Source organism: Eupeodes corollae, chromosome 3 (assembly GCF_945859685.1).
Source record: "Eupeodes corollae chromosome 3, idEupCoro1.1, whole genome shotgun sequence".
Classification (NCBI taxonomy): Eukaryota; Metazoa; Arthropoda; class Insecta; order Diptera; family Syrphidae; genus Eupeodes; species Eupeodes corollae.
In genome coordinates this window covers 13,682,053-13,698,329 of record NC_079149.1, presented here as the reverse complement: position 1 = coordinate 13,698,329, position 16,277 = coordinate 13,682,053, and the positions used below count along the sequence as shown (strand labels likewise).

Genomic DNA, 16,277 nt, shown 5'->3' with positions numbered 1-16,277 from the left:
ATGTCCTTCACTTCTTGGGAACATGCCCAATATTGAAAACGATTCGACGTGCACACTGGGGAAAATGGTTACTGACTTTAGAAGAAACCAAGGACATACTCAACGGCCAAAATTGGACGAACTTATACTCATTCGTCAAGGCAGCATATAATTATAGAATGCAAATTATAAATGAAGCTTTTTAAAAATACAGGCGTGAATCCATATTAATTATGTAACTCTAATTTGGTACTTCAAAAATTTGTCTTGTAAACAAAAAACAAACATAAAGAAAGATAAGATTATAATTATTCAATTTATGTAATGTTAACTAAATAATACTCTTTTTTTCTGGCTGACGGCAAAAGCCAATGCTATATTTTGTGTTTAAGTATGCATAATGTATTTCAATATTTTGTTTTAAATAAAATCACACTACTACTAAATGTTACAAGGCCAAACCATATGTCATAATACCCAAATTTGAAATTTAAAATACTTTTAGGCAAAATGACAACAAATAATTTTTACCAAAAACACTCTGGTAAAGATATAAACCATCGGTAGCCATATTGGTTTGCCGACAAGCTAAACCGAAAATCGAACTCATAATCTCATCTAAGTATGCGTGTGTGTTTTCTTTTAATTTTATTAAATTTCCCCTAAAAACTTAGTAGTTGATTCTATGTATGCGTGAAAACACTTTAATTTTTCTCGTTAAATTCGTCCACATTACAAATACAACACTGTAAACAAATGGGTCACGTACTTTGGCTATTTTTGTATTAAATTGTTGGGCTTTGTGACCAGTTTTTGGACATTATGACATTTTAAGATTTGGGTGTTATCATTTTGGGCAAAAAAACCAAATGACGAGGCAAATAAACTAGAAATGGCGTTTGAAATGTTACTATAATTTTTTTCACCAACCCCAAAAAATGGCAATCATGGCCCGGAGCAAAAATACTACATTTAACAAGAAAGGAATCTCAGACTGACATTCGGTTCGCCTACAAGCTACTGAGGACTAAATGTGAGAAGGTGCGCTTGAAAAACCAAACACATTTTCACATTTAGTCCTCAGGCCCATCGAAATGCTTCATTTTAGTCCTCAGGCCCATCTAAATGCTTCATATTTTTTCAGCTGTAGTTTGCTTTTTTGTTGGCGACGTTAAAAGTTCAGGTGGAAACAATAGGCGGGTGTCTCCGTATTTTTTTTGTACAGACAATGCTACGAGAAGCATACTTGTAAATATTCATTGCCAACTTAAGCTACTTAAGCTATGTAGTTCAGATTCCTCAACTAGATTAGTATTTCCATCATTTAAACAGTTCGATAATTGCACGACCAAATTTAGAATTTGGTTTGTAGTTAGATTTTGGAATACCAATTTGAGGGGACCATGTCTTAAAAATAAGTTGATTTGTGTAAAACTCATTAATTTTGTTCATTATTAGCAGCACTTTAACTAAACATACCCTTTAAACAGTAATAATCAACTTGAACTTTGGTAACTTAGAATTTTGAAGGAATGAATAAAAATTATATTTGGCGTTAAATTGTGGGATTTCAAAAAAAAGAAACTTGTGTACGTCAACAATAAACATACATATCGATTACATGATCTATTGAATGAGTTGTGCATGAATTCTGAATGATTTTAAGACGTTTTCATTTTGTGACATATGTCAAGATTTGCATTTTATTTGCTCTGCAGTTATTAAACAACTTCGCTATAATCGTTCTGATTATGCATAGTTTTTTTTATAGCAAATACATGTAGGTATGCTTTCATCAATCAAGAATGTTATGGATAAGGTATTTTTATTTAATTTAATATTAATTAATCAATATGGAATTAAAAAATAGTTGCAAGCTTAAATCATTAAAAACAAACAAACAAATATATTTAGATTAAATAAATAGATATAGACTTAATTACTTGCAAAAAAATATTTGGGCTGTTCATTTACGAAAATTTATTAGGATTCAATAAATTGTGCTCGCACCCTTAACTTGATGGTTCTTCGAACGCACCTTTGATACAATAATCCAAAGATAATTATGAAATTTAGAGAATTAGTGATTACTGCAAATTAGTGAATTAATTATAATAAACTGATGTTGAACATGCATTTTTCAAGACAAAAATGTACATTGGTTCGCTATCAACAAAATTACTGCAAAATTAAAGCTTAAAACTGACTTTTCATCGAAAAAGTAAAAAGAAAAATCTGCTTTGCAAAGTGCCGCTAGCCCAACAAATCGTTTTTTGTGTGTTGGTTTTCACATCTATTCATGGACTAACTGTCAAAATTACAAATACAACAATGTAAACAAACGGGTTTTGGAGAGAGGAACGCACGAAAGATTCCCATCTTGGTAAATGGAGTATTTTTGGCCCTGAGTGAAGATTTTGTATACATAATAGAAATTGACCAAAAGTCAATGCTCTTCATATGTACTACTTGTCAAATTATTGGCTGTTGAACTGTTTCCAAAAAGTCAAAAGAATGCATCAGTGAATAAATGACGTTTCGAAATGTCAATCTCTCACTACTGTCATTTACTCTTAGATGTTGGTTAGATGATAAGATTTGGAATTAACTCGATTGGAATTAAATTAACATAACATATTAAATAAAATTTTCTGACATATACCGAAAATGTTTTGTATTTCCTGATTATTTATTATAAAACTATGTGACAACTTCAAGACACCACGGCACCTTGGCTATAATATTATTATCTTGAATACAAAAAATATTCTCTCTTTATTTTTGCCAATCCTCTTTTTTTTGTAATCTGACACGAAATATTAAATGTTCAAGGATGTGTAAACGCCCTGGTCGTTAATTCAATATATCCAGAAATGAAATGACGAGCTTTAAAATAAATTATTTACATTTTCATAGTTCTATTTTAAGAATACTTCAGTCGATAAAATCCTCTTTTTTTTGATATGAGAAGAATGATGAATTAAAAGCCAACAATTATGATTATTATTATTGTTCTAATATGTGATCAGTCATTTATTAGAGAATGAAAGTATGACGTCATATAAAATAGTCATAACAACTATCAAAACCAATTAATTTAAAGGTCACAGTAAGAAAAAAACACACACAAATAAAACAGTCAGTACCATGCTCTAGAAGTGCAAACACGAAGCCTTATATTTATTAGCATTTTCGAAGCTACATATATGCAGTCTTTTAGATAAACTTTCCCAATTTGACGGGTCATAAAAAATTCATGTCCTGGAATAACATTTCGCAAATAAAAGAATTCTAGTGACCTTATAAATTACGCACACGATTTCCATACTATCCTCTTTTTGATCCTTTTACATTGCAACTCGATACTCCTATTGCTGTGGTATAGGTACAGGATGCTGCCTCGGGTAAAATAACCAATTATTGACTTTAGTATCGAGATTTTTCATTTGATTTGTCTCCCTAAACAAAAATCCACCAGAAAACAGGAAAGAGTCATAGGCCATACAACAAACAGATTATAACAACAGCCATAGGGCTTATTTTTCCTATAATTTTATATTTTGCGATATAAAAACTTTATACGTCATAAAATATTCACATGGCTAATGCTAAACCGGGACTGGGACCAAAACCCACAAACCACAAAGGATGTATAAAAATATAAAAGGATTTCAATTCCCAGCGCTCGCTATCGCCATCTTGGCCCCTTAAAAATTGTCGGGAATAACCATTTTCGAAAATACAATAGAATGATTTAGGCTATCAGAATTTCAGCATGACTTATATTCCCCCTCATAAAACGTTATCCCATATCACATCAAATCATTTATATCTTCTCTTTTTTTGGGGAGGGATGGGTTCTTCGTATTCGTTTCGCACTGTGAAGCCTGAAAGGAGTCCTTTTCGTGTTTCTTCACATGAAGGACTTTACTATGTGTAGTCATAGGACCAAAAAAAGGTCGATTGCAAAAAACATATTATTTTTATTTGTTTTGGATGATTGCACCAAAAAAGAAACAGAAACATAAAAACTTATTTGTAATTTGAAATTTAAGCACACAATTTTATCCTTCACAAGAGATTGGGTCTGGACACTTCATGGGACGTTGCGAATTTCGAGGTGTATCTTCGGTTGTTGTACATTTTACAGACATAACAATTTCTACAAATCAACCCAAGGATGGGTAAATGTTGGGTAGTTTTTTGGTCGATTCATCACTCGTCCTTAATCAAGTGAAAATTGATAAATAAGAAACATCACGACTGGCTTCACATATTCTATCGTTATGAGTTTAGTTATTACTTTACTTTGTGAGAGCTTTATGAAATTTTGAAATATGACATTTTTAAAAATGTGTATACCAGTGAGTGTCATTAATTTTCGGTTTTTATTCTTAAACATACTTTTGTTGTTTTTTTCGTAGTAAAAGTTCATTATTTGGTTATTTTACAAATAAGTATATTGTTCCCTAAATATTTCATTGAACAATTTCCTGCAATCACTTAACTGCATTAAGATATACGATAAACAACTCAAAAAGGACACATGTAAGCGCTTCATTAATATTCGTTTTTTGTTTTCTTTGCTGAGTTTGACATTTGCCCCGATCTATTCAAGAGTACTGTTCAAATAAAGTGTTCACTAAAGGTTTGCATACATTTTTAAAACAATTTACTGTGAGATCATTCGGTTTTATTTAAAAAGTTAATCATGGGGCGCAAAGGAAAAAATGCAAGGCTTGAAAAAAGAAACCTTGTTATTTTTTACCATAAAAAAAGGTGAAATATAGATACAATAAAATTGCTGATATTTAAGACATGAAGCCAAACACTTCTTGTGATATTGTGCGGAGGTATAAAAGAGAAGGAAGGATCGAACCAAAGACGCAGATGGGTCAACCAAAAAAGTAAAAAAGTTAACAATGTAAGAAGAACGGCTTATATTAAGAAAAATTAAAGCAAATCCTTGTTTAAGTGCACCAAAAATTGTTCAAGAAGTGTCAATGGAATGCAAAAGGAAAATATCTGCATCAACGGTACGCCGAACTATAAAGACAATAGTCTTGTTGCCCAAAAAAAGGAATTAATCAATATGCGCAACAGGCACAAAAATAAGGGTGCAACTTGGTGTTATGATGTAATATTTGCTGCCGAGAGTAAGTACAACCTCTTTGGATCGGATGGAAGAGTTATGGTGTGGCACAAGCCAAATGAAGAGCTTAAAACACAAAGCAAATAGTGAAGCATGGAGGCGGGCACATCATGGTTTGGGGATGCATTTCGGCTAGAGGCATGGGAAATTTAGTATTCATCGACGGTATATTGCAAAAGGAATACTATTTGAGGATCCTAAAAGAAAATCTAAGGCAAAGTGCTGAGAAAATGGGCATTTTAAGGAATTTCAAATTTTACCAGGACAACGACCCAAAGGACAAGGCGTATGTTGTAAGTGAATGGATCTGTATAACTCTCCAAAAGTTATCCAAACCTTTCCACAATTTTCAGACCTTGATAAGTATGTAAAAACACCGAATGTTAATGAAGTGTTATTTTTTGAGTTATCGTATTCTTTATTTATTTTGTTAGTTTGCTATTTTAATTAAAAAATTACATATACTGAAATTATTAAATACAACATATTTTAAAGAAAAGCTGTTTTTTAATTTTTTTTTTAAAGTTAAAGGAAAAATTAAAGTGTTTTTATATAAAGAAAAAAAAACCCGAATATTAATGGCACTCACTGTACGTGATAAGTGATTTACACATTTTTCCATGTTGATATTTTTAAGTATTTGCAATTCTAGAGACGTTTTTTGGCAAGTGAACATAAATAAGTCAGTAGTCACTAAAAAATGATTTAGCGGAGATAGAGTTTCAGAATTTGACAAGTAGGTGGCAATACTTCTTAAGGGTGTGTTTGTTCATACTTACTATAATTTGTGCTTCGCCTGCACTAGACTCAATATATGACAGTTTCTTACTTACTTACTCAAGGTGGCGCTACAGTCCTGTGTGAACTGGAGCCTCACCCAACAAACTTCTCCATCTAGGTCGGTCCCTAGCTAGATGTCTCCAGTTTTGCGCTCCAAGTTGGGTGAGGTCACTTTCCACTTGTGCGCGCTACCTGATTCGCGGTCTTCCTCTACTGCGCTGTCCTGTGGGTGTGGATTCGAAGACTTTCCGGGCCGGAACATTGGTTTCCATGCGCTCTACGTGACCCAGCCATCTTAGTCGTTCGACTTTTACCCTTCTGGCTAAGTCTACGTCGCTGTACATCCCGTACATCTCGTCGTTCCATCTTTTCCTCCACTCCCCTTCGATGCATACGGGACCGTAGATCACACGAAGAACTTTTCTCTCGATGCGACCCAAGGTGCTTTCATCCGCTTTTGTCATAGTCCATGCTTCTTCACCGTATAGCAGGACGGGGATGATAAGGGTCTTATATAGCAACACTTTGGTCCCTCGAGAGAGGACTTTACCACTCAATTGCTTTCTTAGTCCAAAGAAACAGCGGTTATTCTGCGTTTGATCTCAGCGCTGGTGTTGTTTTCTGCGTTTACAGCGGAGCCTAGAAAGACGAAGTCCTTGACTACCTCAAAGTTACGTCTGTCGATGGTGAAGTTTTGGCCAAGATGTGGGTGTTGTAGGTCCTTTCTTGACGACAGCATTTACTTTTTTTTGCCTTCATTAACCGTTAAACCCATTTTTGCCACCTCTGCCCTCAATACTCACAAAAGCCCCATTGACATCACGCTGAGTTCTTCCGATTATGTCAGTGTCATCAGCATATGCTAGTAATGGGAAAAACTTTTGAAACTTTTGTCTTAAACCTTTTTTGACATCGAAAGGTTCTTTATGGAACAGCGTGAATTGTCCATAGTCATCCTGCACAAACGGACGAGTTTGATATGGATGCCAAAATTAGACATGGCTGTATACAGCTCATCTCCGTGGACTTAGGCTTAGATGTGGCAATCTTTACTTCGTCTAAGTCGGGAAGACGGGATTGTTGGCTTTCGCTGTCTATGTTGAATAGATCATTCTGCCTGGCAGCGGAATACGGTTCGTCGTCGATGTTATACAGAATGTAGAAGTGGTGGTTCCATATCCTCAGCATTGACTGCGGTTCCACTATGATGTTTCCACTTTCGTCTTTACAGCCTTTGGTTCTAGGTTTATGTACCTGTGAATTTCGTTTCACCTGTTCATAAAACTTTCGAACTTCATTCTTGCTTTTAAACCTCTCAACATCTTTGAACGCACGCTCCTCATGCCCTCTCTTTTACCTTCTGAAGTCGGTGTTCCTCTCGCCTCTTTTGCTCATAGAGTTTTTGAGCAGCTCTCGTTCTTCCTTATCAAACTAGGGGTTCCTTGTTGGTGGTTGCTTGAATAGCAGCACATCAGAGGCGGCTTCTCTGATTGCATCTTGGCAATGTTGCCACTTGTTTTCGATACTTTGTGTTGGCGGCAGAGAACTTCGAGAGAGGTTACTTGTCGGTCGGAAAAGGACTTGGCGGTCTATTGCGATTGTAGCCGTTCGACATTGTACCTTCTGACAGCACCTTTCTGTTCTGCCTTGGGTATCTAAACCCGAACTGCTACTTTGGCTACAACGAGTTAGTGGTCCGAGTCGATGTTAGCTCCTTGGAAAGTTCGGACATCCATGATAGATTGATCTGGAGAATTAATATCGGAGCTAGGACACTGCTCATATATTTTATCTAAGAGCTCGAAGAACATATCTATGGTGTTGTCATCTTTCTTTTCTGTGGGGGCGTGCGCACATATTAGGCTAATGTTGCTGAATTAAGCCTTTATGAGTATGGTCATGAGGCGATCATTGATGCACCTATAGCTCAAGACTTCTTGTCTAAGTCTGGTTCCAATGACAAAGCTGCATTCAAATAAGTGCTGTTCATTTTCGTGGTAGCAGTCACCATATTAAATATCGCAGTTTTTCATCCTCTTTCTGTCCGGCCCATCCCATCGTATTTCTTGGATGGCGGTGATGTCTGATTTATAGCAGTCTAGGGTCTCGGCTAATTCTTCGGCGGCACGTGCTCTGTTAAGGACCTTACAATTCACGTGCATATCCGAAGTTCGTTGTCCTTAATTCGTTTGCGTAGGTTGTCAATAGTAAATCCAGCCGTATCCGAGGCTTGTTGGTGCTTCGCAACTATGACAGTTTCCCAAAAGCTGTTTTTGTTATTTGTATTAACTTATTATCACATGCATTAACTTATAACAAATAATTTCATTCTTAAAAATAATTAGAGAACAAACTTTTACCATCGGTTTTTCCCATTGACGTTTACTTTTTATTCTTAGGACAATGCCGAAATTGAACTTTAACGTTTACACATTATCTTATCAAATTAATTTTCAAGAACGTATTTTTAACATTTTCCTTTCACGTTCAATTATTAAGACTTTTGGTAAGAGTTTCTTTATTTAAAATAAAACATTTCCAAACCTTTAGAATGCATAAAAATAATTTCAAAAACCAAGCTAAATCATTTCGATTTTTTCAATTAAAATTTTCAAGTGACACATAAATAATATTTTTAAATACACACATTTCTGATTAAACAACATTTTGATCGTGGAAGGGGGCTGCTTACTTACAAACTCCAGGGAATATTTCATTTCAAAAGAAATCCGAAACTTTTGAACACACCCTTGCAAAAATTAATTCGAAGATTGACATTTGAGGTAGCTTTAAGATTTGTTGACAAAGTGATACCAAATATGCTATATAAATTAAAAGTAGTTATATTAATAAGAGTTTTATTGGTTCCTGTATTTATAAACTAACTCACATATTACCTAAAAAAGCATGAAGCTGTCATTTTTAGTATTTCTTGTTTTTTTTTTTGATTAACCGAGAAAATGTTGCAGTCTATTTTATTAGCGTCTGTTAGCTTTATTCGTATTGAGACACAAACGTCATATGTCTTGAAACATGACTATCACATTTTTGATGTGATAGTTATTTATCTGTCACCTTAAAGTGATAAAATTGGTTGATTTTAACTGTCATTTATCAACAATCACTCTGCGCAATTCCAACCCAGATCGCGACTGAAAAATGTTTTGACATTTTGCTAAAGTAAAAATCATATTTTCAACTTTTTATTTCGAATCAAATTTATATTACTTGAAAAGTATGTTCAATTTATTTCCATTTCCATCGAATTCTAACTTCAAGAGGAAAAAACGAGGACAATATTGAACGAAAAATATTGTTACACTGTTTAATAAAATTATGCAAATCAACTAATAAACAGTCGTGATGACATAATGTTTCGTTCTTTTTTTTTGGGGTAAGAAGCGAGTGTGATAAATGATAGCGATTTGAATCTAAATGGATGAAGATTATGACATTTTTCAGCCTTCATGAATAAAACATAAGGAAAAAATGATGGTGATTTGAATGGATAAAGCAAATAACAAACAAGTGTGTAAAGGTTTTTTTTTTCAATATTTTTATTCCATTGAATTTGGGGAAAAAGGATATAAGAATTTGTATAACATTTTATGATGAGTATTTCATTTAGTGGGGACACCATAGATTTTGTTTTAAATCTCATATTTAGATAAATTTGTCCTAATATTAACTATTTTAAAAATTAAATATTTTTTTTAAATAATGGCCGAAAATCTTTATTTAAAAAATTTACTTTAATTTTGTTTAGAAGATAATTTAAAATTTATATTTATTTAATTATGTTATTTCATTACACTTTGATTAATTTTATTCATTTCTAAACCATTATGGATTTCCAATCGTTCTATAGAATTTGCCCTTTATTAAAGCAGCTGCAACTTTTAGAGCTGTCATCTTCTGACATTTGACAAATGAAATCTATGCCATTACGCCTACGTCAACAATATGTTGAAATTTTTAAAATTTGCAACAAAAATGGCCGCAAAATCTTTACTTAAGAAATTTACTTTAAATTTGCTTAAAAGATTATTTAAAATTTGTATTTATTTGTAATTTATTTAATTATTTACACTTTGATTTATTTTACTCTTTTCCTAACCAAGCTATTTTACCCTATTGGAACGAAATAAATAAACCATCATAGCTTTCCAGTCTTTCTATAGAATTTGCCAATGACTCGATGTTAAGGCAACTGTCACTTTTGAAGCTGTCATCTTCTGATATCTTGCAAATGAAATCTATGCCATTACTAAATCTACGTCAACAATGTGTTGGAATTGTTAAAATTTACAACAAAAAATGGTGAAGATTTAACAGTCATACTTTTGAATTAACATTTTCTGAAAATGACGGATATCTTTGTAATTTATCACCTTTAATTTTTGTTATAGATGATGGAATGGGTGATAAAGTTATAAAGGTCATAGTTTATTTTTTACCTAAAGCTACCAATTCCAGCTTATTTTGCTGTTTTCAGGTAAAATATTTTGACACAATGTCACACTAAAGTCGACCATGTAAGTCCAATCATAGCTAAGTTATAAAATTAAAGCTTATCATATTTTCGGACGAGATCCATGTTTGGCTTAGCTTTTAATAAGGTAAAGCTGTCACTGTCAGTCAAGGAGACTTTGCAGGAGCGCCACCTAGTGGCTACGATGATATTAGCTCGTGCAGACTTTTGACTCAACCTTTGTTTATAAAATATCCAAAAATTCCACATTTCTTTTACGGGAAAATTAACAATTCATAGTACTAAAGTTTGTATTATCAGAGCTGTCAGGCAGTTTTTATGAACACAGTTATCGACTGCTGTAATGCAAAGATAATGTAGTGCATAAACATTTATGAAAGTAAATCTTACTTGTCAAATTGCATAATCTTGGGTTACAACAGATAAATTACAAGAATAGCAAACTTCTTGCTCAAATACATATCATCCAAGTAATAATCTACAAACTTCAGCCAAAAAGCAGGTGTTCCCAAAGTTCAAATTCAGAATTTTCAATTTTCAATATACAGGTCCTACGAACAACATAAACGCTACGACTCTCTTCAAAATTCGTTCAACTTTGCCAACTACTTCAGTAGTCAGTCAATTATGAAAATCAAGTTTGACAGATGTCAACTGCCAGTGCTACCAACTTCAAAGCACACAACGAATGGCCGTATACTTATTACACCAATGTTTTCAATTTAAGTAGTTATAGGAAATGAGTTCATAAAAACAAATGGGTTTGAACACACCCACTAAAGAATTTTTTTTAAAAAATTCCACTATTAGCCATTTACTTTCTCTACAAAAAGAATAACAATACGTTTGAACTAATGTCCATACATCCGAGCACTTTTCATTGTCATGTTATATGTAACCCTCGATATCTAATTGGTGAAAGCAATTAAGCCCCAAAGTACATTACTGTGTACTATTTTTTTTAATTGAATGCAGTTTAAAGTCTTCTATATAAATTTAAATTAAAAATAGAATTCTTAACTTCAAGAGCAAAAACGAAAATAAAAAAGGTAAAACAAAATCAAACAAATAAAACATTTCCATTTGACCACACTGGTGTAAATCAACAGACAAAACTGCATGAGCATTTGGTATTACGTTTTCCATTGGTATCGATTGAATTGCTTAACTGATGAATGAATTATTCACACTGCTCTCTTTCCTGCTCCTTCATATAACCATATTTTTGTGGGAAAAGTTGTAATGCCTACAGTCAAGCTCAGTAGGTCTACCTAAAACCTAAAGGTTTACATATTTACAAAGTAAAACAAAACTAACTAAAAACAAAGAACGAAGAACATAAAACAATGTTGCCACCAGGGATTTGACATTATACGAGTATTCATAAGTTCCATTGGTACACTCACAGGGAGTATAGAAACTAACAGCAATGTCATTCCGTGACCAGAATATTTTGAAATTAACCGTGTCGAGTCTCAGTCTATTGGACAACTAACAATACCTTTGCTCCCTGATGACGGACGACCAATAATACCAATTGTGGTGGACAAAATGATATTGTGTGCGCGATACAATATGGAAGTTATGTATCTAGAGTATCCTCAAACCCTTCAAACAATCAATCAATCAATAATAATAAAGAACAAAAAAAGAAAAAAAAAAAACAGAATAAACACAGAAGACAGAACTTCCCCTAATCGGTTCACCACATACGAGTTAAGCCTCTCAAGTCTTATGGTAGTGGCAGTCGAGGTGCACTTGCAGTAATTCAGTCACTAGTCCGGTAGTCCCATTGATGTCCTTTAAGGCTCTGCAACGTTTTGTATCCATCGTCAATTGTCACTTTTAGATATCAAATTTCTTGTGCTCTGCAATTTTAATTGTTTCAACTCGTATACATATTGTGTGACCCACTTAATTGTGTTTACACTTTGACATAAGACATAATAACCACAACGCAATAGACACAACTTTTTGTTCTGTTTGTTTTTCGAAAATTCGAAAAGAACTAAATTACATTCGAAATAAAGTGCTTTGACGTTTCTATTGTTGTTATTTTATTTTTTGCATGCGGTGTAACATTACCCTTAATCTAGTGCCCTGAATCAGTACTGGATATCGATGAAAAAGTAAATTAAAGTTAATTGTTTTTAGCCCTTTCACTGTTTCAATGTAATATTGAGTTGTTTTAGATGAAGGAAATGCTTTTAAATAATTTATAATTGATTTTAGTGTTTTATAAAAAATAAAATCCATGATGTTTTGTTTTGTTGTTTTTAAATATAAATATATATATAAATGTCACGATGTCTGTAGATATGTAGCAATGAATGGTAATTGAACGAATTCAAGTTACAGGGTTGTCCAGGATGTCGCAGGTAATAGTGAGGCTATAATTTTAGATCGTTTATCGCCTAGCACGCAGTATTCCATAGCAGTAACGGCTATAAGGCTTGGAAAAAAATATCGCAGTAGACAAATTATATTTAGAACTCTAGGTAAATTTAATTTTTACTTTATTTTGATGTTTACCTAGACGCTAATAGTTTGTTGTTTTTTTTTTGCATTTGTTAAAAAACAGATTCGCCTAAGACTTCCCATCAACAGGACTTTAACGGAGCTATGCCACCTAACAAAGCCCTCAATCCGGCCATTTACATGGATGACATTATTTCAACTTCGGCGAGCAATTTCTCGAACTCCACACAACAGCGAGAGCTTCCACCAGTAAAATACAAAATTTTAATATAAAATTAAAAAATAAATTACAACAAATTTTAAATTAATTTTTTAATATTCATTTTTATTTTTGATATTTTTGTTGTGCAGATTCGCGGCGTAGAAATCGGCATCGTTCTTATCGTCCTGATGGTTTGGGCGGGAGCTATAGCACTGTTCTTTAATCGTTGGGGTAAAATCAGGATGTTGCTTCCCTATCAGCCAGACTACAAGCACGAACAGCTGAAAGTACCCGGCACAGGAGTGTGTACAGGAGGCGTGTGCACAGGACAGCATTCGCATCAGGTAAATTTATTCCAGTCCAAGATTTTGACATTACTTCGGAAAAAATACATATAAATATTTTCATTTTCATACCGCGAGAAATGTAACGTTTTTGTATGTGGTAATCTTCTTGATTAAGCTTCATACATCAGGTCATTTTGTTGGCAATAAAAGCAAAGTAACTTTTTCATTTATGATAAGTTCCACATTTTGGTCCTTCAAAGTGAGGTTGGATAAATTTTTAGCATTTCAATTTTGGTTTGTTTTATTACTTGAGATTGTCTGTGCTAAAAAATATTTAACGAACACAAAACTTGATGTATGGAGAAGAAGAAGGAAATTAAAATCTGATTTGTTTTTCGTTTTAAATTTAAAAATTCATTTCATACAATTTTATTTATCATTAAATAAAAAAAAAAGTAATGTCATGAGAGAGCGGAAAGAAAATGATTTAAATTACCCCTGAAGTCACTACAGGGTGAGTCATAAGCGATTTCCTTATAATTTTTTAGATTTTTGACACACACATATTATGATTTGTTAAGATTATTAACTTCCCATAGGAAGTTATTGTAAGGGGTCCGAATTGTCAAATTGTAAATTTTGACATTTCTCGAAGTTTCAAAATCCCTAGAGTCGAAATAAAATATTTTTAGAGAGATATCTGTGCGTGAGTGACGTTTTTTTCGTCGTCCATAGCTCAAGAACCAGAAAAGATATCGACTTCAAATAAATTAATATATATAGATAATGAGGCAGAAAGGGCCCTCAAGTAAATTGCTTGGGTAGTTTTTTTTTTACCATAGCAGTTTAAAAAAAGGTGAACATTTATTGTTAACCCTAAAAATCTTACGAACCAAAAACGATAGAGACTTGAATTAAATTTTATAAAATAAATTGTAACGTGATACCAAACAAGTATATTTTTTGCAAAAAATCAATATAACTGTTTTTTTTATAAAAACTGAAAGAAAAAAAATTTGTCACCTCCAAAATTTTAAGACTAAAATATGATTTCATCTCCAAAACAATTTTGTGCAACGAAGAAGAATGTTTTTGACATCTGATAAAATTTTGAGAAAAATCGAATTGACAGTTTTTTTTACAAAAAATAAAAACCTAACAACAAAACAATACTAAAACTTGGTAAAACTTTTCTTTCGACTCAAATAGCTTTTCAAAAATTAAAAATATTATCTTCCAACTTTTTTTCATTTCAAGGAAAATATTGTTTTCGATATTTAGAAGTTTTTATATAAAAATCCAACAGTCCGTTTATTCATAGAAAATAAAGTCTACAAGAAATAGTACGCAAATTTGTTAAAAATTAATGTTCAGTTCTCAAATTAATTTCGTTCAGACGGGTTCGTTCCAGAAAGTTCAAAAAGAACTTCGTAGGACCTTAGAGCTCAGTGCTTGTGTTTCAGCACGAATATTTTCTTAAAACTACTGGGATAGTAGTGGGTTTATTTATGGTACGGGTTGTACACTTTAGCCTTTTAACTAATTAAACAAAAATTCTAGTGGAATATACTCCGAAGCATAAGGAGGCCAATTAAATCAAAAAATGTCCCTAATGTATTTTGTCCTAATGCATCTTGCACATGAGCTACGAACTACGCAATTTTGACTTTTCGCAGACAGCGACGAATTGTCAATTTATAGTTACCCTTTTCAACAAACAAAACCAGAGTGGTATAATTTTGAAGTTAAGTTGAGCGCGAACAATTTATTCGTTGCCGTGTCGATGGTATGTGAACTGCGAATAGAATTTGACAGTTCGTAGCAAACACACTGCAATTCGCTATATACTACCAAATTGTTTTTACAAAATTGTCTTGTTTAAGAGAACAAAATGCAAATTTTATTATCCTAACATAAGTGTCAATTGGTTTCTTATAATTGAAATGTGTCTTTCTTTGAAATTGACTTTTTGAAATGTGTAAAATCACGTTTGTTCGTCCATTGGTTGTTTGCTCTCATGTGCAAGGCCCTTAAATTGGATTTTGTGTGGAAACATCAGAAAACGGTTCTCGATCAACTGCGGTATACACCGAGTTTACAAGAGCACCTTTGTGTATATGCTTCTGGGATATCTACAACATGCGTTCTACATTCACTTCAGAAAGTGTTATGTCTTAAGCAGTATTTACATGAGCGCAACCAACGGAAGACAAATGAATTTCAAAATGTGAGTTTATATACATACGTTTGAAGACATATTTCTACACGAATTCCTAACAAAACGATAGCAATATAGTTTCTATTTGATTTATGATGCATACTTTTACTTTTCAATATCATATTTTAATAAATTTAAGAAAACAAATTTATTCGCCGCGAACAAAATTGTAATTGATAGGAACTGTCAAACTTTATTCGCGTTCCACATTATCCACACTCGCAACGTATAAAATAATCGCGCGTAATTAACCTAAAAAAATCATTCTTATTTTGGTTTCGGTGGTGAATGGTCGAAACCAAAACAAGAATGAAAAAATATGGATAAAAAGGTAAAGAAAATTTGATTGATAATAAAATTATTTGCATTAAATGGATGCTCATGAAATCTTTTTCTTGTTTTGTTTATTAAAAGCATTTTTTCCATCGTTTGTTTTCAAAACAAAACACAATAATGATAAACACAAAGAAAAACCATTTGTCAAGGTCAAACTTCATTCACGACGAAGTAAAAACTCTCATGTAAAAAAAATTTCAAAATCTGCGAATATTCGTTCACTTGTTGGTCGTTGGTCGTGCTCATGTGAATAGTGCTTTTTACTACGAGGAAGATCAACTGCAGCACCGTGTTGATGTAAATCGTTGTTGAGTGAAGTTACTTGATTCGAAGACTTCCTGGGCCGAAGCACT

General features: G+C 33.0%; 1 protein-coding gene across 9 annotated transcripts in view; it reads left to right on the top strand.

Moving 5' to 3' along the window:
* LOC129952972 (uncharacterized) overlaps positions 1–16,277 on the top strand; it is a 141,520-nt gene that overhangs the window by 98,055 nt on the left and 27,188 nt on the right. For 5 of the 9 annotated variants that reach the window (XM_056065963.1, XM_056065962.1, XM_056065968.1 and 2 more), the window contains 3 exons: positions 12,756–12,901; positions 12,985–13,130; positions 13,233–13,427. In XM_056065963.1, coding sequence (XP_055921938.1) covers positions 12,756–12,901; positions 12,985–13,130; positions 13,233–13,427 — 487 coding nt within the window. Of the gene's footprint in view, positions 1–12,192; positions 12,533–12,755; positions 12,902–12,984; positions 13,131–13,232; positions 13,428–16,277 lie in introns of those variants that run through there. The other 4 variants (XM_056065972.1, XM_056065967.1, XM_056065970.1 and 1 more) reach the window with 3 other exon arrangements.